Raw genomic sequence first — 24,190 nt, 5'->3', positions numbered from 1 at the left:
TTAGTAGGCGTAGCTGCATTCTTGTTATGCGGTCGCCAGCGTAACGAATAGCTCGATACTTTACTAACCGGCCGGTACAGCGAGGACCCCAGCGGCACTGGAAGAAGCAGGTCTCGCGCCATGGACTTCCAATCGCCGGAGGATTATTCTGCCCATCACACGCGCAAGCAGAAAGAAGTAATCCGCAAAAGTCTGAAGAAGAAAATCGACACGTACAACAAGAAAATAAAAAAGAAACCGAGTGGGGTTTTAACGGACTCTTTACCAATTTCTAAACCTTCAGAAGTGAGTCAGTCCCGCCTTCTTTTTATACTCACTGCTAATTGGTTAATATAAAGTGCAAATGATAATAACTGCATATTTGAAATGCTACAACCATTGTCATAGGACCTGGTGTACAAAGGAATCCTCAACGTTGTGTATGATAGTGGGTATGCTCTGCAGTCAAAGGCTGTATTGGTGGAAAGTGTCACAACAGTGGCAGAAGTGATTGAACAAGTTGTAGAGGCTTTACAATTATTGGGAGGCTCTGAGAACTATGCTCTGGAAGAGAGAGACGTACTATCTGGAAGTAAGTGGATGCTAGACTGGTGTGAGTTTAGCTACAACTAATCACCTTCTAGCTAATCAATTACTACCGTTGGTTGAGACACCATTACAAAGAAAGCTTGGTTACGGTTCTCAAGATACTTACTTGGAGTTTCGACTGGTGGATTTACAGTCAACTGCAGCTGGAGCACATGTTAGTAGAGGGAAACGTCGATCACTGCGAAGATCAATACAAAGAACTGATTCTGATGACTCACTAGAAGATGGCTCCAGTCTAGTTCCAAAAGAGGAAGGTATGGTGTATTAGAGGTGGCCGAGTGTGGTATAATAGTACATTGTTTGTTTACAAATAATGGTTGTATTTATGCCAAAGCTATAGCACTTTTGTCATTCATCCTATCCCATATATGTACAGTCACTGATCATGGTGTATCCAACATTGAGATCACCTTGGAGGAGGGGCTGCAAGATATCCCTCCATTAGTGGGAGAGATACAGGAGAGGCTACAAAGTGAGAGAGTGTGCATGTGTTTATGGTATAATGATGACATCATGGTGCTGTGTAGCAATGGTCTCCACTGTCGCTGTTGATGGAGTGCCCAAGTCTGACCTTCCTCCTCGAAGAATGCTGTGGGACATCCTTAAGCCCCAAGCAGCTCAGGTACCTATAGCTATATGGCAATCTTAATGCACACTTTACGTGCTGTTTGTGATGTTGTTGTAGCTTGTGAAGGAGATCCGGAGATGTGTTGATAGTTGTGAGTTCCTAGTCAATCGCTACTGCTCGTTGTCAGTATGCAAACTGGTAGTCAGTTTATTGCTAGAACTGATCACTGACCACAGCAAAGAGGTACACATATACATAATAATGACCACCACACCTAGCTATATTTTGTCATATCTAGTTGGTCTCCGTCACTAAGGAGTTGTGTGCATTAAGAGGAGCACCTCGAACTGAGTTTGATATTTCAGTAGAGAATTTCATACTACAGGTAAGGATAGCTAGTAATGATGTAACCATCGCTTATAGTAACATTTATCAGGTGAATTACATCTCAAAACTGATCGGCATGTGCAGCGCCTCACTGAGAGTAGCATCACTAACTGGTCACTTGTTAGAGGTGACATCACCAAATAAATTCATCCCAGTAGGAACATTACAGGTAATACAAGTAAATAAAGCAATGAAAAGGTTGAATTGCATACATCATCTTCTTTAGCCTGAGAGTCACTTTACTGGTTCAGGCAATGTGTCTGGTGTGTTACTATTCTGTGTTGTGTCAGCATATCTAGGGTAAGTGACAACAAGTTTATCATATGTATACTTAATATATGCTATCATATCTCTAGGTTAATTAGAGCTGCCTATGAAGAGAAGGTGGACTATTTTGCTAGTTTAGCTGCTAATGTGCTCAAAAGTGCTCACAGAGCTCTGGACTTCATTCAAAAAACTGATGAGTATGTTAAATTATAAACAACACTAAACCACTAGCCTATGTCGTGGGCCAATACAACCACACAATAAATAATAATTTATGTGGGAAGATTGTTTCTCCCAGGTGATAATTATGCTGATGGTTATGATAATGGTCTTGGTGGTCAGTCAGTTACTAGCGGCTATCAAAAGTTATTCTGTTACACTGCCTAATATGGGACACAAGTGCAGACAAAGTGTCACAACATGCATACTTCACACACAGGTACAAGTTGTTACACCTCCACCCACTAAAGAGCAGAGTTAAGGATATGGAACAAAAACAAAAGAAATCAATGGACAGTCTCATAAGTAGTGTACGACTAGCAACTCATTCTAGAGCACCTCCAGGTAGCCAGAAGCATTTTTTAAATTTAATAGTGTAATGCATGTTATTTCTTGTTAGACACAATTCCTACCATGCTGCTGGAAGGTCACTCTGTGTTGATGGCCACACTTGACTACCTAATGGTTGCCCAATGTGCATCGCTACTACACAAAATTGTAATAGCAGGTTGGGAACTACTACAACTACCCTGGGTCAGGGGAGTATTACTATCCAGTGAGATATATTACACTTGTAATAAAGCAGTAGTGTTATAGTTGGTCTCTGTTAGAGCGATCAGGGAGTGACACAAGTTCAGAAGTCACCAAACCATTATCACTAGCTCCTAGTCTTAGTTCAGTAGCTACAGGATCAGACAATGCTGAAGATGATACTGTCAGCAATCATTCTCACTCTCAGAAAGTTGTGAGACCTTCTCGGAGGCAAAAACTACTGTTGTTACCAACCAAACGTGAACAGGGAGATGGAGCAGATGAGGAAGAGACTAATGAAGCTAAACCAAATGTCAGTTTTGCTAAACTGGGCCTAAGAGCTAGTCGACTACAATTAACTGGAGACATTGTACCTCCAATCCCAACTGCAACAGGTATCATAATGCTATGGTAAACAGCTATCATGTGTTACTGTATATTTAGCAATAGAAGAAGATAATGAAATTGAGTCACTGTCCAGTGGTCGTGCTATTGCTAGTGATGAAGACCTAGATGAAAGTGACGAAAATGATGATGTCGATGATGACAAGAGGGAAGACAAGGACCCCTCCCCTTATGCTGATCAGAAGAGACACAGTGTGGCAGGTGCCAGTGTGGCAGAGAGCATAAAACCTGAGAAAAAGGAAACCAAGAGTCAATCAAAAGTAACAGCACACACTAATTTACACTTATGTTATTGCTCTGTATAGTTTTCAGCTCTTGATGCTCTGGAAAAACTGCGACACAATTATAGTATTAATAAAGTAAGTGATTGAACAACTTGGTAATTCACAAAAAATAAATTCCATGCCATAGGAAATAGCCAAAGTTGCTGAAGGCTTGTTGATGACATTAACACAGAAGGTAGGAGGACACTAGCAACATTCACAATTGACTCACATGCACCATCACAGAATAACATACTAACAATGGCAGTGAAGGAAGGTTCCATGGAAAGGTACACAGAGACTGCCACACTGATCATTGGAACTGCTAAACAGATCAGAGAAGAGGTAACCATTAGATGAACATATCAGTGTTGACTGTTCTGATAGGTTAGTATAATGGAGTCTGACTTGTTAGTTGGACAGAGTATGGTGGAGATATTGAACAAGACCAAACAACAATTCAATAGTTTAGTCAGAACTATCCACACTAAAGCAATTATGGCATCAGGTACTGTACTCCATGTGATTGTCATGTTACAAGTCACCATGGCCTCCCATCTAGTCTCACAAGTTCATGATGGTAGTTCAGCTAAGCTATTAAGCAGTGCTGCAGAGCTACAGATTGTTTCATCTGAGACAGTAAGCACATCACGACCTTTGACTGAATTTTATTATCATCTTATTAAGGTTGGAGATGCCCTGAAGGCTCTATCTGAGCATAAAATGGCGTTAGACCAAGCTGAAAAGATTGAACAGGTTTGTAATGGAAAGTAATGAAAACTGATGGCTATCTTGTTCTGGTATATAGGAATTTGTTTCATTGATGACTGGACATCAAAAATATGAGGAGAAGCTCTTTGACAAGGTACAATCTTACCATCCAATCATTTACGACTCTAGTCGGTGTATTCCACTACAGACCAGACAAACATCGATACGAAAAAAATCAGCTCCAGCAAAGTTCATGATGGTATGATGTTAAAGCATAATACTAATATTGAGTAGATCATTTGATGTTACTAGGCTAGTGAAAGTGAAGCTGACAAGGTCATCACTGAACAACGCCAGCCAAGCTTTAAGGTGATCACTACACACATCTAGTTCAAGTGATAACCTGTATGGTACCTTTAGATGGGTTTGCAACAATGGTCAGCTAAGGGTACAGCTAGAGTGATCGGTGGAACACTCAAACAACTTGTTGATAAGTTGGTATACTATAGAACAATTGGTAAGTGTCAGTGAGGTGTACTTAATATGTTCATTCTACCTGTTTGGTGAGTAGATGTTGAGTTTGTTGACGTATTCATACTGACATTCCACTCATCCATGACACCAATGCAGTTGATGAAGGCATTGATCGAAAGGTAGCAGTGCTGAATTGTGTAGAGAACCCCTTCTAGTAGCATGTATGGTGTAGATATTCAGTAACAATGCCTGAGAATTTAACCGATGAAGAGAAGGAAGGTTTCAAGAATGGAGTCCTCATACCAGTACGACTAAGGTACTAACAATTTTCCCAATTTCTGTTTACTTTCTTGTTCCCATTCACTGCACAGAGTAATACAAGCAATGAGGTCATGGCTGAACAAATCATACACTGACTTCAAAGACGAACAATTGGCAACTAAACTAAAGGTCTTTATCAGTCTGGTTAACAAGTAAGTCATACTAAGTTACATGTGCACCAGATTGAGTCGTTGTGTTAGGTTCATGCCTGCTTCAGCTAAAGCATTACAAGTTCTGTTGAAAGAGAACCAAGAGGATGGCCCAGAGCATTTAAGAGATAAGCCATTAGCAAAGCCACCTCCTTCCATCATACCATCCTTTCTCACTAGTGGAACAAAATTTGTATGTACACATGCAGTTTTGAGTATTACACCATTAGTCTGTATGACTATTCAGGATATACTGGATGTCAATACACTAGAGCTAGCTAGACAAATGGCGATAGCTTACTCTAACTTGTTCAGACAAATATCAGTAAGTTCTGGTCTTTACACAATTAGGGATGGTTAGTATACTGTGATGTCCGCAGGCTGAGGAGCTGATGGATACAAGCGAAGAAGTAGAGTGTACGACCAAATTAATTTGCTTATCAAATACAGTTAAGGAAATCACTAATTGTTAGTATAATACTTCATTGATGTTTGCCTTAGATCACAACATGGGTGACCAAAGAGATTGTAAGTGAGAGAAACTTGGAGGATAGAGCCTCAGTCATTTCATATTTCATACAAACAGCAAATGTTAGTACAGTTATAAGCAATACACTACACAATATGTTATTCTGTTGTGCTGATGTAGAGCTGCTTTGAGTTAAAGAATTTTGAGGCATTGTTTGCAGTCATAGCTGGGCTAGAGAGTGCACCAGTCAGTCGGCTAACTGCATCATGGAAAGTAGGCACAAATAACATATAATTATCATCCTGTGACATGTTGTACACTATAGAAAGTATCATCACAACTCAGTTCGACATTCAAGATACTGTGTAGAGTGGTGTCCACAGATTCTGACTACCAAAAATATCAACGTGAAATATCAGCAGTGGCAGATGGACCATGTGTCCCATACATTTGTAAGTTTTACTGTAGATAAAGACATGGTATATATCCACATGACTTCTACAGCTCTGTTACTTGAAGAGGCAGTTAAAATTGATTCCAAGCATCCAGAATATTTGCCACAACAGAATGGAGTTATCAATTTTGAGAAGAGACGGTTGTTTGCTCAGTTCATTTCTTTAGTACAGTGTTACCAGAGTATAGCATATGCCCTGACCCCTGTGCAATCACTACAAGACAAACTACTGACAATGAAACTGGAATTTACAGAACAAGAATTAAACCAGCTTTCCTGGCAAGCTGAAATGTCATAAATTAATTAGTCCAAATGACAATAATATATTGCTTAGCACAATTAATGTATTCAGGTGTATTAATTTTATATTTTATATCATCACTTCTTCCTTGTATCTATGCTTGTATCAATTGTTCAACCAACTGTACGTTCTATTAGGGTTAATTTGTGCGCATGCGCAGTGATTCATTTAAAATGGCCTCTGAGGCTCCTTTGTCATCGGATGTTCCGATAGACGATACGGTGGAAAAGGAATGGAAGCTGGACGACGACTATAGTCTCGCAGTACTAAAAACGAAAGTGACCGACTTGAAGAAGCAGTTAAAACTTTATTCCGAGATAGCCAGACTACTTCACGAGGACGACTGGAAATACCCGAAAGTACAAGATCTACTAAAGTTCTAAACGATAGGACTAATGGCCTCCGGTGACGAAGGAACCCTCGAACACTGACTAGATGTGATGAACTGTCAACGTAGATTAATTTTGTATCATACTTATTTTATGTGGCCCAATAGTGCCAGTTTGAAAATCTTAACCTGTGTAATTATGCAACTACTATTATTCCAACTACCATTGGTGTTGGAAGCCTCTGCTCCACTACAGGCAGGGCGAGAATTTGAAAGCTTCATGATGCAGATCACCCACTACCTAGTTGATGCAGCCGACCACCCAAATAAGGGTCACCTAGCTAGGCTAAATGACCACCAAATTCTCACCACAAGAGTCTGTCATGATGAAAAATACCCTAGATCTGCCTCTCTAGATTATACAACTAAAAAAGTATCATCACTTATTATTGGGGGTTTTCATGCGTTAACTAATGTACAGCAGGGAGCTGACACACAAAGCCTAGTGTATTAGGCTTACAAATGATAGATGAATTAGTACTATCCCACTGCTGTTTGTTTGGCTTCTTCCTATGTACAGTAGTAACAGTTCATGAGATCACATGATGTATACACACATGCACCTTTATCCTTAGTGGTGGCGTTAACTGTGACATTATTTCTTAAGCACAAAAATGATTTATGTGGCCCCTTCCTGTTGCCAGAGATTACTTACATGGCAAAGATCAAAAATAGTCAAAGACCATGCAATTAAGTACTGTAATAGAACAGTTAGATTTACTAGACTTTGCGGATCATTAATACACTGATCTCCTGATACATGACCTTGTTTGACTTTTATACTGTGATCTATGCTTAGCTATAGGGAGTAAACATTTATAGAAAATAGGTTAACCCTGAAGAGGTGATGGAGTCATAATATTATTATACTGTACTCTTAGTGTTCAGGCATTTGGAGCTGCACTCCCAGAACCCAGTAGATGGCATCTATGACTATCAGTACTAAATTCTACTGGCTATGCCCCTAAGATTGTACAGTAGTCCACCTATCTAATGTAGCCACCTCCCAGCACAGGCCTAAGGTAGCAGGGGCTGATCCAGGGTTGGGCAAGGAGGGTGCACCAGGTAGTAGGTAGATGGAGCTGGGGGGACTGTGTAGGGGGTCTAGGGGCATAGCCCCCCAGAAACTAAAGCTGTTTTAGGGCTGAAATTTTGATGTAGAATAGTTTTATGCATAGATATATCTAAAATCCTATTGCTTTCCTAGTGGGTTACATTGATGTAGGGATAAGTGACAGTCATGAGTCATTCAGTTAACTGTAGTTATTATGGACCTAAAGAATGGCATACACAAGACCATGTGCATAATTATTATTTGCAAAATTTGAATTCTCAATAGTGATGTGTGTTGTGACTGTTCTATTAGAGTATTTTACTGACTGCTCTATTAGAGTATCTCGATCTTGAATAATTTTTTTGAAGGGGGGCATGTGCCACCTGTACCCCCCTTGGATCCGCCACTGGGTAGGTTTCATTGTCGCATCATGGAATTATATACTGCTTGTCACGACTATCATGGCATCCCTAACACAGAGCTGCAAATATCACTTATCAACACAATGACTTGCAATTGATTCTTATCAGCTTTGATCAATATTAAGTGAAAACTTTGGCAAGTTAGCATCATAAAGTTTAATATTACTTGACGGTGAAGTGTCAGTCTTGAGATAAAGTCAGTTAAAATAATTACAAGCTGTGTTGTCAGCAGCTCGGATGATGTCACCATTGCCGGTACACATCACAAGACAGATCCTCCACAGCTGGGTGGACATGGAGACTATGGGAGGTGTGAAACTAGCTGGGGAGTTCCTTTACTGGAGGTGTGGACTTTATTTGTGATATAGCTACAGTTCTCGAGCAAGTGTAAAATTAATTATGTGCACATATACTAATTGATCATAATCCATGATCACAAAAGCACTAATCATGACCTGCCGCATCCATAAAAACATAAGATTAATTTGTCATGTTCTTACTGGTAAGCTAAGACTTGGAGTTTGGTATATAGCTACTATCCCCCATAAACATTGGTCCAGTATACCATCAATTTCTAGTGTTCGTCTAAGAAAACCAAGTATAGCTACGCTAATATCACTTTAATGTTCTAATCAGATTAGAGTGCAGTTATAAGGTGAGCTTAATGGACATGTATCCATGCCTGCATGGCCCATTTACATTATCCTGTAGTTATTACCTGCCTAATGCAGCCATTTGCTATATAGTATAATTATGATGTACACACTGTACTTACCACTCTTCACAAACTACTATAGCAACAAAACCTGTTATTGTTGGTGCCTTTTGTTTGGCTGCTATCACCCTTTTGATGACTGCTATGTGGTTTCAACTTCAAACATTATCAAATATGCACCACACCTTATCTTTGATGCTCTTTGACTTATCATGTCTAACTATAGTAACCATATAACCAGTCTCTCATGTCTGGTCACAGGTTGGAGACCATCACACCAGACATCCAGCACTTGGGACCATTCCAACTAGTAGGGATGAGCCTGAGAGAGGCATGTCATAATGTGTTCAAAGTGATCAACAGATTAGTGGACAACATGAGGTGTGACTCTTGTATCAGGGGGACCATGAAGGAGTTATCTCAAGCAACAGCAGATCACAGCAGTTTTACTCCTCAATATCAAGTCAGTACCTTGAATCCTATTACTATACAATAAGGTCATCTGTCTGAACTCTCGACCTGTCTACTACAGCAACCTAGATAATAAGGTCGAGAGATTTGGCCCAAATCAAGTGACCAGAATAAACATGATATTAAAAAATCAGTGCACCAAAATGATTGGAAAATGTGTTTTGAGAACAGTACCATTACATTGCATGGCTATACAGAATACTAACTACACTATCATCAATGTAACAATGTAGTAATATCACTCTGTTCTATTTTCCCAGTTCCATTCTGTTCCATGGTCATGGATTCAAGTAGAGCATGCATGGGAAAGTGTAGAGTCTAAATCATGAGTGTATTTATAAACACTTGCATGAAAAGCCAGTTGATTTGGCAAAGTCAAGAATTAGCCCTAAAACATCTTTTTAATTACATATTAGACAACCATCCCTCTAGGGACCTGCAAGGAGGCTAACAGTAAGTCTCTTACGTGCAGTATAGTGAACTTGCACTACTAAGTCACTTAGCATAATACACTTAATGCAGTTAAATTTTTTACGTCTGCTAACATAACAACATAAACACCGACAATTATTATTTAGTAGTTTGCTAACAATACTGCATGAAATTAGCAAAAATGACTCAATTCTAAAATGTATATAGTTAAGTGTTCTGTTAGAGTACTACAGTTTAAAAGGAAATTGTTCTGACCGGCATGCAAGCTCGTGCAAGGTTCCACTGTGAAGTCATTGATGTGGTCTTATCAATGAGTGTCATGAAAATACAACTTAACTTGACATGGTCACTAAACGAGACGGTCTTGTTCATGTGTACCTTATAGCTAGCTATATATATGTCAGTTTGAGATCTACTACTTGACATTGTCATATAAAACTGTGGTCATGTTATCAAGCATAAATCCTGACAGACTTGATATGGCCATTATTATTATGTTGTGTAGCATCAACCTTTAATTGTGCTTTTGTGTAGAAGGGATCGGAGGGGGTAAGTAATAAGAGTACTCCATCTCTGCATGTACACTTGAAAATCATGAATGATCCCTTACTAAGTGAAATCTATCATCTCTACTTACAGTTGGTGGAAGATGCAGTGATGCACACTTTTAAGGAAATGATACAAGACAGATTTACACCAGAACTAAGAAGTGCATGGGAATCATTTTTTGGTCATTTGATGTTGATGATGGTGGATGAAATATAATTCTTGTGTTCTGTCTTTTATATACTTTTTGCTTTCAGGTTGTACTCTTATAGGTTCTGTACTAACCTTGTGCGTGTGACTAAATTGATAAAATAAAATATATGTATTCTGTAACATAACAGAATCAAAAACTACTCTAATAGAACAATCATTATACACTATGAGTGTATATTGTGTATTTTACTAGCAGTGGATCTACAGGATATTATAAGGGATACTAAACTATGGCATATCAATATTGTTAGTGCGGCGATTACAGTTTGTCCTAAAATTGCTGAAGTTCTTTACCATATATGGTTATAAACTCTTGATGTGTGTGGAATGAAAGTGCTCTAGAAGCAGGGAGTTTAAATAATTGCACTAAAATTTCAACGATCTTGTTGCAAATTAATTGAAGTATTTTAAAGACTTTGTATCTAAAGCTGAAAATATATATCAACATATTTAGGCCATTTATTATTAATTTTATGTGGTGGCTCATTCTTCAGAGCCTTAAGCTTACGGCTACATCTAGATCTTATTCTCACCAATTGCCTATCACACATATTTTGTACCACTGCTGATATTACATGCAATGCTAGTGATATCTTTATATCGTTATTGGATATTAACATGTTTGCCGATGACACTGAGTTACATAGTCACCTTTTAACTGTGGAGCAAACTGATATTCAGAATTTGGTTGTTAACTATTAAGTTGAATTAGAAGAAAACTTTATGTGATTAATTGTTGCTCCCAAGGTGTTTCAATTGTATCAAGCATTTTTTTACCAAATGTTTTGAATATCATGATGTAGTATGGTCCCCATCCAATACTCATGCACTGTACTCGTAGACTAGGAAGGATTCATGTCATCATTGCCACCTTTTAACACATCAAAACCTACCATACAGCTATACCCTCCACTACAGGGACCATTTTTCCTACACTAGTAATGTTAGCTACATTGGAAGGAACCCACAGAACCCACATAGATTTTATGTTCCTGCATGGAATAAGGACAAATTATGATATAGAATCACCTGCCTGCTGCACTATTATGATGCTGCAACTGTTAGACAATTTAAATAATTTTTTTGCAATTTGTAATTACTTAGTTTTGTTGTATACCTGGCTCTGCACTTTATTGTATGTTATGCAGGGGCACAGCTGAACTATCTTGGCTGATGCTGTATAATTAAATAAATTATTTTAACAAATCACAATTGTACTTGCACATGACTGCTTTATTAGAGTTAGCTAAATGCTCCATTAGAGCATTTCGATCTGATATTGGTTACTATCCAGCTATTAAGAAATAAAGAAACGTTAAAGCTCCCTACCCTGACATTGAGGTGGGTCTTCAGCCCATCTAGTTTGTCTTTCTCAATAGCTATGCCTTCCTCAATAGCTATGCCTTCCTCAATAGCTATGCCTAGCTATATAGTAAGCAAGTTAGTTCACCGAATTTGACAAAACCAAAATTTTAGTTTGAGAAATCATAACTCAATGTAGGAATATGCCATCAGCTTTTGATTTTGAACTGTCATTTTGTAATGCTATGGAAGTACACGGTGTGAGAATTTCAGGTTAATAGCATGCTGGCATTACAGTTGGTCAAAATCAAAGAATTGGAAGTGTGTGGAAGCCTGGTTTTCTCAAGTGTTCAGTCACATTTGATGAATAAAGTTGGTACAATAATAGGTGAGTCCTCAGGCACAGACAGCCACAAATAAGGCAATAAAATACCTCGTGACTGGGTGTGGTAAGGAAATGAGATAAACTAAAAGTATAAATAATTAAATGCAAAAATAGTGTCAACGATCAAGATTCTCCTGTAAAACAATGGTATAAACTCATCACAATGACCTAGTTTAGGCGGTGAGATGTTACAATGCAGGTGAGGGATCTGAAACATCATACATTATGGTAGTACTGTGATCATGGATGTTTGCACTTTCTCACAAAAAAATATATTGTTCAGAAAATACCTTCATGCATGGCCTCATTCATGGCACCTTAGCAGTATCTAAAGAGTGATTTCCAGTTGTTTATAGAAAGTTAGACACCTTGACCGGGCCAACTGTAGCTCGCCTCAAGCCAGGAGCTAAAAAAGGGGGCTAGTTGTGGCCAAAAAGCTAGTTGTAAATGACTTTTGGCTAGTTGTAAATGGTGATTTAGCAAGTTGTAAAAGTCAGACTAAACAGCAAGCTACACCACAGTAAAGAATAAAGTAAAAAATTATGTGCATGTGCTGTGCAGGCTTACAGGGATTTGACTAAAAGTACCTCAAGATCCAGTCTTGAGATTGCCGTTTTCAAAAATTTTCCACTTGTGGTCCACTAAAATTGCAACTTATAGTTATGGTCATTTTCACAGTCCACTACTATATAAAATAATTGCCTTAAAATATTATAAAACAATAGCTTGATCTAAAGAATTGACTTGTACGTCACTGTAAGTTTGCTTGCTATTCCTAATTCCAGATCTCAGTCACTTATCTCAAATTGCTTCCAGATTCAATCTTGCCACAATTATGTTTCAACTAGGTAAATATGCTCCCACACTCCCCTGATATCCCTTCAATCATTCCCTTCACTGACATTTTGCTACACAACAATCATGACAATATAGAACACAAAATACAAAATATGTAATTCAAACACAAAGAGAATTTTTTTACATGTACTACAACCCCCTTACCAGGGTACATTACAGTTACACCAAAAAGGATTATCTAGAGGTGCGACATCAACTTGGGTGAATATATATATTCCCTTTCAGGAAACCAGGCATGTACCTACAGCCAGTCTTTGGCCAGCTGTGGGTGTGCCTGGTTTAATTGGGAGTTTTAGAGATCATAGCCATGCAGATAATTATACTGCTGGACATTTAATCTCAGTCATGGGTATAGACTGAAGTAGGGATTAAATGTTCACTAGTATATCTGCAGGTATAGGCGACCTCCCTTGCTTCACTACTTTTTATGGCTATGATCCCTAATTGAACTTAAAAATTCCTTGCTTTCCTTGCAGTTGTAAAATTAATAATAAGTACCCTTTATAGTCACAAGGAATTATTTTTGGAAAGGTGTTTCAAAAGCAAAAGTATACTGATAGTTATAATTTTTATGGATCAGTACATGAAATACACAGAATTTCAACTTTGGAATATATTCATGGTACCATGCTGTTTGACTGTTCTATTAGAGTGTTTTAATTTAACATGTAGCTTCAATATGGTATTTTTGTGTGCAAAAGTTTTCATGATAAATTTTCATATAAAAAATGTGAATGACTATTCTATTAGAGTATCTTGATCTCTTGTAAAAATTTCATATAATTTTTTGCATATAAAAAGTGAATTACAGAAGTAGTAAATTTCACTAATAATTTCTACCACAATCCTCACTATGGTTACAAAGTTTAGTCTGGCCACTGAGTCATCAAGAAAAAAGCCACTGCATCGTCAGAACAATTATACTGCCATTCACCCTTAGATCTATGTTCTTCTTACTCATCATCTCAGTAAGACAATTAGATTTATGTGTCAAAGGAGTACAAGAACTTGACTAGTTAGTGAATTTAGCAGGTTTTTACAGTTATCAAACCTACCAACCCATTCTAAAATCATTTTTCTGTGAAAATCCAATAGTCTACCTACAAAAACCATGTGGGTTGACCGGATCAACATTAATGACTGACCAAATGGATTGATGGACTGCCAAACAGCACAACTATCCTCTGACTGTATAATTGCCACTGTACTGATTCTGCAGTATCTTAAGTGAATCTCAAATGTCCAATGCCTTGTGAACTAAACTACTACTTTGTACTTAAACAGATTTTCTTGTAGAGCACTGTAGGCACCAATGAACTTAATATAGTCTCTGGTAATGAGGACATGATGATATAATTGATATAGCTACTATTACAAGGTAACTCAAGTAAGGCTTTGTTATCTGTAATTCTGTAAAGTTAGACCAACATCTGGCACCTTCAGTTCTACTGCTTTGTATTGTCATCATTGCTAAAAAGTACTGTCATGAGCAAGCTATAGCTAAATTATAATATTATTACTTTGATAACTTTGCAAGCGAAAAGTACTTTACACAGAGGGAAAGGAAGAATCAATACAATTGCATCAATTCTTATACAGTTGCAAGTTCAATGATTGTAGATAAATTGGTTCTTAAATTGGTCAATGGAAGTTATTTCTTTGATATGGCTAGGCAGGTTGTTCCAGATGTTACTTGCAGCTGCTTGTAGAGTTTCCCGCCAAATAAGATAGAAACTCTGAGCAGTTGGACAAGCGAGTGCTCACAAAGGGGTGGAGGGGTGGGGGGGTGGGCAAGAGATAGACTTCAAAATGAAGGTAGACCATGATTGGAGTCCAGACATGAGATTGCGGGGCAGGCCCTGGCTGTGCTGGCTCCTTAGTGGCTGATATGTAGCAAAATCAACAGCCAACATTATCAGGCTGTCCACCAGTAAACCACTGATTCTTGCCAAGTTAGGTCCTTCACAAGGTTGGAAACCGCCATTCGAGCTCTCCACACCACCCAGAAAATACATCTGTTAAAACCAGCCTTGAGTAGTTTGAGTAGAAAACTAGTAGTTTGATAGTGTAGCTATCCACTGGTGGTATTAGTTTGATGTTGCCCGATGTGCAATTTGGATCGGTTTTGTGAAATCTGGTCATAAATATATAGTTAAGCCACCATATTGCTGCTAACAGGATGTCTAGGTGAATGAGGTGGATAAATCAATTCTTATAAGTTGCTGATGTACCTTGTGTCTTTGTGGTAAGCAGTTAATTAAAGAGGGTTGATTGGTTAAAAGATATCTAGTATTAAATTTGGTTGGAAAGTCAACAATCTGAGTGAATACAAAAGTATTTACAAAATTCAGAAATGTGCTAGTTGTTGCCAATTATGTTAGAATTAGTACAATCCATGTCAGGGAGGTTGAGGTCGGAAATCCAGATGATACCATTCGGAGAGGATGAGATAATGCTTTCAAGGCTGCTGCAGACAGCTTCTATGTAGTCAATAGATTGATTTGGTGGCCTATATAGACACAGCAAGCAATTAGTTTAGTCTCGTCCTCGCAGACCCATTTTCTGGGGTGGCGCTTATCGATTAGAGATTATAAGCGCTCCCTCCCTCTTTCGGAGGGGGCGCTTATAATCTCTAATCGATAAGTGCCACCCCGGAAAATGGGTCTGCGAGGACGAGGCTACAATTAGTTAATAGCTTTATTTTACAGGCAATCACTTCCTGGATGCCAGTGTAAGGAATTTCTTGCGAGACTAGGGTGTTAGGATAGGCTCTCTATCACATTGATTATAATTTCACTTTAGGATATTTAGCTCAAAGATTTTCGCTTAGGCTCCTAGGCTATGGGTAAACACCTCGAACAGGCTCTGCCTTCTGTGTACACCCTCCAGTGCCTAACTGGTAAAGTAGATAATAACAATAATAACAATAACAGGAGGAAAAACTTCAGCACTGTAGACAGCAGGGGATAGCCGGCGGCACAATTCACAGCCAAACATTAAGTCAGGATCAATGTGATTTAAAGGACAGCAAACAGATGTAGCTATATTCTTTGACATTTAATTGTGAGACACTTCAGGGAGTCAGCCTTATATGAATAGGTAATGCTGTCTGATCATGTAGTCATTGAGAGGATTCTGTTGGATCAGGGGCAGTACTACTGATAGTAGGTTGGTTGCTGGAGGATTTAACGTATTTGAAATCAATAACTTTGCCATGTAAGTGCTTGTTGATGAAGATTTGGCTGCGGTGAATTTGCCATGGTCCTGCAGTCTATTACCTGTTGGACCAGGTTCCAGCAATATTGCTTCAGTATTCCTTTCTTCTGAAGTCATATCACTTTTGATTGCAATATGATATTTAACTTTGTCTCTGCTAGATAGAATAGTAAGAATTTAACTAATAAGAGTCTTGGATGGTTTTTGTAGCTAGAAAATTTACCCAGTCAGTGGGTATCATTAATAATTGAAGAGCCACATATGCTAGAGTTGATATTAGTAAGGATACAAAGGACTTATCTAAGTTTGGATCTAGTAGTTCTTGATGTTCTACTTGTCAATGCTGTAGATGACAATGTATGGATCACATCTGTTATGAACATGGTGAATGCTACCAGCCAGCATTGTCACCTGAAACACCAAGTAACATTATCAATACCCTCTATACACATTTAAAATTCTATACTTCACTGCACAACACACAGGCAGCAAACCATATGAAAAACTATATGAAATAGTCTGCAGTAAGACACTGTTGCCAGACATCAAAGAAGCTATCATCAGCATCAGAGCAGTTATACATCAGACAACTGTATAGTAATTAGGTTGTTACTAGCTGTGTTACACTTTAATGAGAACTACAATCGAGGACAGGGGAATGTAAGGAGCGTTTAGCATTAACATATATGCAAAGGCTAAAGCTGGTGAATGCACTCCTAAACCTATCCTAGTTCCCGAGACAAACAGTAAGTGACAAAGAATAATTTTGTTTCATAATCATGTAAACTTTCATACAGTCTACATGTAGAGAAGTTGATGCTTAAAAGCAGAGGAATACTGTGCCGTTGGTGAAAAACATGAGCACTCTGGATCACCCCAACCATTGGCTAGTGCATATGAGCATCCTGACATTTTGTGTATGATAAATAACATTTTTTGTATCAAGAGAACGTTGGAGTAGTGTCCTTGTGACATTTTAACATGTAATTTTTTTTGTACTGGAACATGCGCATGTCACCCACTGAGGTCAACAATAGGATGCAGATAAATATACCTATAAAAAAACAAATCATGTTCTTTCGTATCATCAGAAACAAGCAAACAGACTACAGATTAGCTTCTGGAAATTTCCACTGCAGTTAACCTTTAATAATTGGGGCGAGCCTTAGTGAACCCCTCCATACGAGAATAGCTGTGATAGATTCACATTGCAGGCTTGTTTGAATATGTATTGTATGTTCATCTTCCTTATAAGGGATAAAGGCTATTATCATGTATACCAAATAATTATTACAACCAATATTCTAATAACCCACCTAAATGCAATCTTTACTACTATGCATCTTAAGTGCTAATCAAACAAACCACCATTAAGCCACTAGTGCTTAGTGCTAGCACTTAATTTATACCTATGCACATGATAATGTACTGGTACATGTGACTCTAGCCTGTCGACCTTGATTTTGTGACATACTGACTGATATATAGCATTTGTATGTCATTCCCATTACCATTTAAGTCAATGGTCTGACATGTTGTCTGGACACCTTAAATTATATGTCACTGGTGTGTGTTGATATAAATTCAAAATCAATCATATTGTCTCTCATTCCAAGCCATACAAGTGCTAGTGTTACATCCTGTAAACTTTCATGACATAATAACTTGTTGCGTTTCATTGCATCATGGCAAACTTGTAGTGATCTTCAAACGGGATAATTGTAATGATAATGGTATAAATTTGTGTTGTTTTACTTGTAAGGTATCTCCCCTGCTGTTCACATTGTTGTTTGCAGGGTAGAGTCGTATCCAGGATTTGGGGTTTCAGATTTGGTAATGAGCATAAGTGCAAGGGGGTCTAGGGGCACAACCCCAGTCACTGAACATTCAAAATTTACTAGAATTTCAGTATATTTTTGGTTCCCTTTTAAGTCCTAAATGTCAATTATGGGTAAAAGTTCAATACATGCCCTTGCTCACCAAATTCACCTTTGAGGGATCAATGTAAGTTTCCTATTACTGCCCTAGGTCTGCCCTGTTTCCATTTATTCTGTACATCTGTGCTGTAAACTAAGATATAGCTAGTCTGATGTTCCTGCTGCTAGACCACAAGTTAAATTTTTAGAAAGGGTCTCTGGCACTCATATAGCTATTTGCTGTATACTAAATACGTAACAGCCACAGGAGAGTACTACAAGAATACAGAAACATTAATGTAAAAGCTAAATGAGTCATGATTCTGAATAAGGTTATTGCTTTAACATAATGAATAAAATCATGTGGTACAGTAGCTATGTGTGGGAGGGGTCATGGGCAACAATGAATGGAGGACCTTAGGCTGTTGGCCTGAAACCATGCGGTCAATTGGGTCACACTAGACAAATGTCACTTAAAATCTAGTTCTTCTGCTTACGGCCTGTAGAAAAAATATAAACAAAACCAGCATATATACAATAGCTAAAAACAGCCAAATTGTGAAAAAGGGTGCAGCCATTCAAAAATAGGCTAGTATGAAAAAGACGTGATATCAACGGTGGCAGACAAGAAATGGCAGCAAAGATATCACAATGTCACTTGTAACATTACAAATATCATTGCAGCCGCCACCTTTGATATCACATCTTTTTCACACTAGCCTATGGCCGCATCCTTTTTCACAGCTTGGTTGCTTCAGATTATACTGATTTGGTTGCTTCGGATTATACCGATTTCAAATTTGCAAAAATTCATCTGCTATGCTATCAGAAGAAAATACAGTACCATTTGCATTAGCAAATTTTTCAGAACAGATGGAAACCACACATGGGTTTGTGGGATGAAGTAAATAATACCCTCTAGCCGATGTTTGCACAAAACTGGAATCTCTTCCAAGTAGCACAATACAATCAGCATGTATGGCGATTGTCTTTTCTAGTATCGCAATAAACCCTCTGTCAATTATTCCATTTGCTGCCTTTATCAGCATTTCATCCCTTTGTTTCATTTGAATACTACCATTGAAGACATCTAAGAGTATCTGATCACGTATAGGAAACATGAGCCTGTCATTAATAGAATAATATCCATCACTACCAAATGTACCCAAATCATAAGCCAAAAATATTCTCCACCTGTTCCTAACCTTGTCCAGCGTATCCTGGAGATGTTTACTACAATTTTGAAAATATTGCTTCCTTATAGTGAAGTTACCTGGAATTCCCCAACGCACAACACACTGCGCTCTAAACACAATCCCGACGTACTTGTTATCACCAATGTATTTAGACACATAGTTGTTGTATGCTCTTAAAACTCTCTGACTTGGAGAAATCATGGGTGATACTCCATGTAGTGGAAGATTGAATACAACACGCATAGACTCAAGGAATTTGTGATCTTCCGATGTGACTTGTATTCTCCATGCCATTACACCAATACCAATCCAATTTATAGTTATCAAGGTGACATCTCTTGGATTCAAGTTTCCAAACACATGAAATTTATAATCATCCAGTTTTATGGGTTGTGTCTTATGTTCGTTACGTATCACGGTTACCACCCTGGCAATACTGAAGTTCATTTTTTTAAACCACAGCAAATCTTCATCTGGTATGTGCTCATATTTACCAGGACTATATTTCTTTACATCATCTTCACCATGACTAATTATTAAAGGTTTTTCAACAAATCTGAGTAATGTATACAAAAGTATTGCTTTATGAGGAGCTCTGGGAAGAAACTCTTCCCACTGTACTAATGAATCACCACCATAATCACCTACCAAATTGTTCCATTTGTCTATATCATAATAATCACTAAATCTTAGTGCTTGGTTGAAGTTAGGTATAGCTCCAAACATACCAAACATAGAGTTTACTGCAAATGGTTCTACAACTTTCATCTTCACTGTCTTAGCCCACATTTGTAACTGCCACAAGTTTCGAGCTCCATTGGTCTGTTCTTCGTAGCTGCTATAGACCAAAATGTATCCTTGCGATGATTGGTCGTCCAAAATGTATCCTTGCGATGATTGGTCGTCAAACCACAATACCATCAACACATAGCTGTAATACACTGTGACGAATGCAAAAATTACCACACCTCCTGCAAAAAGGTGCCGCATATTTTCTTGAGTAGCTAGCAGTAAGTTTAAGATAGAGAACACTGCTATACACGACAGTTACGAGACAGCCTAGCGATACTTTTAAGGCCTCAAACCACTGAACCATACATTGTGGGCAAAAGTGACTCACGTGACATTGCCAGAGCATTCCATGGTAACCGTAAATGACGTTGACTGACACACCCCGCCGCCATATTGCTGTACCACCTGTTGCCGCACCAATCTCGTTATGTACAGACTTGCTCAACCACAAAATTACGTCATACAGGAAACTGGGTTGTCACGTGATCACCGCACAAAGTTCTGCGTACGGATCGAGTGACCTTTATTTAAAGATTTGTTTACAGTGGAGTGGATATCTCGCTAGTCTGCTAGTATAACAGGTGACTTCAAGCTACCCCCTATATCTTGGCTTCTGCTTCATGGAAGGTATTATAAGTAGTCAGTATAGTGTACTGGTAGTTTAATAGTTGTGTATGCCAAGTAGTACTTTCATTACATGGACTCTAAGTAGTGAGTGAGCCTTGAGCTAATAATGTATGGCATTGTTATCAGGTGGTTACAAATCAACCAAGCTTACCAACCAATGCCATGCATTCATAAACTGTAACATTACTGGTTATCTGCACATGGGACAATGTTGGGATTTGAACTTTGATTAGTACAAATGCCTGCTTTGTGCTGTTGCTTATACCATATAGGTGAAGCGACATAGCCAACCCGGCTGGTTAGAACATTGGCTTGGTAATTGCAGGTTCCAGGTTCGATGCCCCCTCCTCCAACTGTAAGTTGCAGTTTCCTTGAGCAAGAGACCTACCTAAGTATGACTGTATAACTGGGACTTGGGGAAGCTAATGTCACTTAGTGGTATCGGGGTTATGAGTTCCACGGGCATTTATCGGTTGCTTGCGAAATGTAAAAACAAAATCACGTGCACATTTCACTTGAAGATTTTAAATTTTCTGATGAAAATTTGTGGTCTGCCTATCATATATAACAATCAGTATAATTATACATCACGTTTTGCTGGCAAACTGTTAACTACAATCCTTGCCATATAGTTCAAGATACTCGTATCATGGGTCACGTGTTTGATCATGTATTTGTTCTTACTACATTTTTGCAATCAACCTGAAAGTTGGTAGAAACGTGATCAGTGTCCCAGATGATTGCTTGTGTTGTACTCTTCTTGATGCTTTCCACGAGCTCTATACAATGCTCTTCACTTCTTCATTTAATAGCACTGTTGCACAGAATGTTTAGAAATTATGACTGGTATTCATTTGATACCTGGCATTTGTTTAGTAGAAAAATTACTTGTATCCTCCCTATTGTGTTGTGCATGTTGTCAATCTTATACCGATTGTTTTATTTTGCAGAGTATTAAAACAAGATGTCACAGAATTCACCAGTTTGAACAATCCTGATGTAAGTGTGTATTATTTTGTTTGTGATTTTACTATAAACTATATGCAGTCATGAACATAATAATGTAACAAAAGTTGTAGGTGTTGAATGATCCAACTATTCTAAATGTCGTTACTACCGTACAGTACATATTTCTTTGTATAAAAAGCCCGGTCTTGTATTTCCTTCCTAGCAGTATTGACACAGCCTGTAAATGAATCAGGCAGGCCCCGGTATTTATTTTCAAAGTGTGCTGGAAACTCCCTGGCTTATAATCAAGACAAGAGTTTATTTGCTTGTGGCTTTTATACAAAAAATATGGTATACATGTACCGTGGAATTTGTTAACCAGGATACTTGAAAATAAGGACACCTGCATATTCTGGACACTTTGTAATGGTTAACAGTTAAACTTATTTTCACTATGAACATTAAAAATCTTCCCAGCATAGAATGATAAAGAATTTCTTGCTCTCAAAATAATGGAGTATGTGTTATGCATATTAAGAGGACCATGCTCTAAATTGCACATACTCCGTAACAAGGAATACCCATCTACTCTAAGTTACATGGAACTGAATTGGGCGTCCCTAGTAGGGAGCTTGATTTAAGTGATGGTTATTTGCATTGCCTATATAGGTTTGTAGTTGTAGATAATTTTAACAAAAGTAACTTCAGTGCCAGCAACTGTCTATCCAGTGCTTTTTTTACAAAAATTGTCAGTAGTATGATCAGAGGAGGAAGGAAACAATTTAAGGACCATTAAAATACAAATAGTTGTTTTCTGGGACAAACTAAAATGAGTGGACGATGTGAAGTGTGATCACTTGTTTAAAGTGTATACCTAGTTAGTGTTACAATGTTACAAGTGAAACACTATTTTATAGATTTCATTTTGGAAAACTAATTATAAGTGTTTTAATAAAACAAAATACAGTAAATCACTTAATGCTGACACAAAGCGCAATCTGAATACAACAACCCCTGCTAGCTAGTGTTGTATTGTGACTATTGAGGTGTTTATGTGGTAAAATTCCAGATACACTATGCAATTAACAAAATAGTTTTGAATAGGGCTTATAAAGTGTTACCGACCTCTGTATAATGATAATTAAAGTGGGGTGGGCACTAACTAGGCTTTAAATAAAGGAAGAAAACAATAACACTATAGAATAAATGAGGGGCCTGTGCTGGCTCTTTAGAAAATGTAATGCATTAAAATTTTTACAGAAAATCGTACATTGATTTGTGGTCATACAGTACATGGAGATATACTTTGGTGTAAAATTAATATTGTTATTTTTATACGTAACTACTTTCAGTTATATTAACATAAGCAGAAATGGATGATACTAATCACAAACCAGCACTATATCCCCACCCAAGGTGTGTATTATGTGCTGAACCCTGGGACCAAGGACCTGCGGGATCCAACTATTCTTGGAATTTATATACTTCCCTGTGTTTACACGTTCAAGTCACAGCGTTTCATCTCGCATGGTCAGACCACTTCTACATCATCATTACTTCACACAATGTCTATGATTAAAAGCATCTTGAACAGTCTGGACTGGCTGCTCATTGGTTACCCCATGAATGCACTATTATATTACCTGACTGGAGACAAACCATTTTTCCAAGAAGCAATCACTACTGGCTATACAAGCAGTTAGGCTTGTATGCTTCTTCTGCATGAAGGCAAAATGTTTAGTTTTTATAAAGGTCACTATGTGGCTGGAAGTGTGAAAATCAGCATTCATCAGGCCTGTGCTAACCAGTCTTTCAGAGTAGGCACTACTGTAAATGCTAGGCATCATGTGAAGCATTGTGATGGAGAGTAAGTGGTCTGGCCATGCAAGTCTGGACGCTGGCATGTGACTTGGAGGTACCAATACATATTGTGAGGTATATTTTCCAAGAAACGTTGGTCCCCACTGAGGACCCAACTTCTCTGAGGACTCCTCAGTACTGCTTGTATTATGTACACTAGTAATCACTATTGTTTTTTTGTATTTATCATTAGCATTTATATTCCAGGAGGTGAGAAGTCTATGTGAATGCAGGTGTGCTCATTCAGCACTGCCCGTTTTACAGTGAAGAACCTTTGGTGATGCTGCAGATGTCCAGGTAGGGTCAAGCTTAAGACAGCTATCAATTTGTAAAGTTGTAAATTTGTGTAACTGACAATTTGATTGTAGGCATGTACAACACCAATGTTGTTCTTTACTTGTTCTTTACATAGGTATTTGTGGAATAATCTATAATATATAGACGTGGGATTTTAGTTTGCAACACACACTCAAATGTTGAGCAATGTACATCAGTATAATATTTACCACAGCAAGAATATTAACCCTCATGTCGGTATTGTAATTGCTAATGTCTCTCTATATACTGAAACAATATGAACCACGGATCTATAACTGACTGCAATGCTATTCAGTATTGGGGCCTGTGGCCTGTTTTTGTTTGAGCCTAGGTAAATTTTTTGACTAGTGTGTAGTTCCATAACTGTAACATAGACAGAATAAGTACAGTTGTGTATGAATTATGTTGTGTATGTAGTCAGACG

The 24,190-nt window shown here is 38.1% G+C and overlaps 1 protein-coding gene and 2 long non-coding RNA genes across 3 annotated transcripts; all 3 read left to right on the top strand.

The window, feature by feature from the left end:
- Positions 1-7: 7 nt before the first annotated feature.
- LOC136268715 (ras guanine nucleotide exchange factor R-like) lies at positions 8-6,200 on the top strand. The gene is made up of 34 exons (XM_066064158.1): positions 8-285; positions 388-571; positions 624-842; positions 965-1,060; positions 1,116-1,210; positions 1,274-1,399; positions 1,455-1,541; positions 1,593-1,712; positions 1,770-1,843; positions 1,900-2,007; positions 2,250-2,374; positions 2,430-2,585; positions 2,641-2,955; positions 3,005-3,225; positions 3,271-3,324; positions 3,377-3,424; positions 3,475-3,573; positions 3,616-3,736; positions 3,791-3,867; positions 3,916-3,984; positions 4,037-4,093; positions 4,148-4,198; positions 4,252-4,308; positions 4,360-4,456; positions 4,511-4,592; positions 4,646-4,729; positions 4,785-4,886; positions 4,935-5,076; positions 5,131-5,208; positions 5,264-5,332; positions 5,385-5,474; positions 5,533-5,625; positions 5,678-5,804; positions 5,857-6,200. Exons 1-34 carry the CDS (start codon positions 121-123, stop codon positions 6,102-6,104), a joined length of 3,936 nt encoding a protein of 1,311 aa, XP_065920230.1. The 5' UTR covers positions 8-120; the 3' UTR covers positions 6,105-6,200.
- Positions 6,201-16,136: 9,936 nt separating this feature from the next.
- Positions 16,137-17,201, top strand: LOC136269370 (uncharacterized). The gene is made up of 3 exons (XR_010707301.1): positions 16,137-16,532; positions 16,595-16,855; positions 16,907-17,201. It is a non-coding gene; the product is annotated as an uncharacterized lncRNA (long non-coding RNA).
- A 3,292-nt stretch (positions 17,202-20,493) lies between these two features.
- On the top strand, positions 20,494-23,854 carry LOC136236961 (uncharacterized). The gene is made up of 3 exons (XR_010692263.1): positions 20,494-20,640; positions 21,591-21,639; positions 23,656-23,854. It is a non-coding gene; the product is annotated as an uncharacterized lncRNA (long non-coding RNA).
- Positions 23,855-24,190: the final 336 nt, after the last annotated feature.

The sequence above is a fragment of the Dysidea avara genome, chromosome 10 (assembly GCF_963678975.1).
Source record: "Dysidea avara chromosome 10, odDysAvar1.4, whole genome shotgun sequence".
NCBI classification, from domain to species: domain Eukaryota; kingdom Metazoa; phylum Porifera; class Demospongiae; order Dictyoceratida; family Dysideidae; genus Dysidea; species Dysidea avara.
This window is presented reverse-complemented; position numbering and strand designations above follow the sequence as displayed.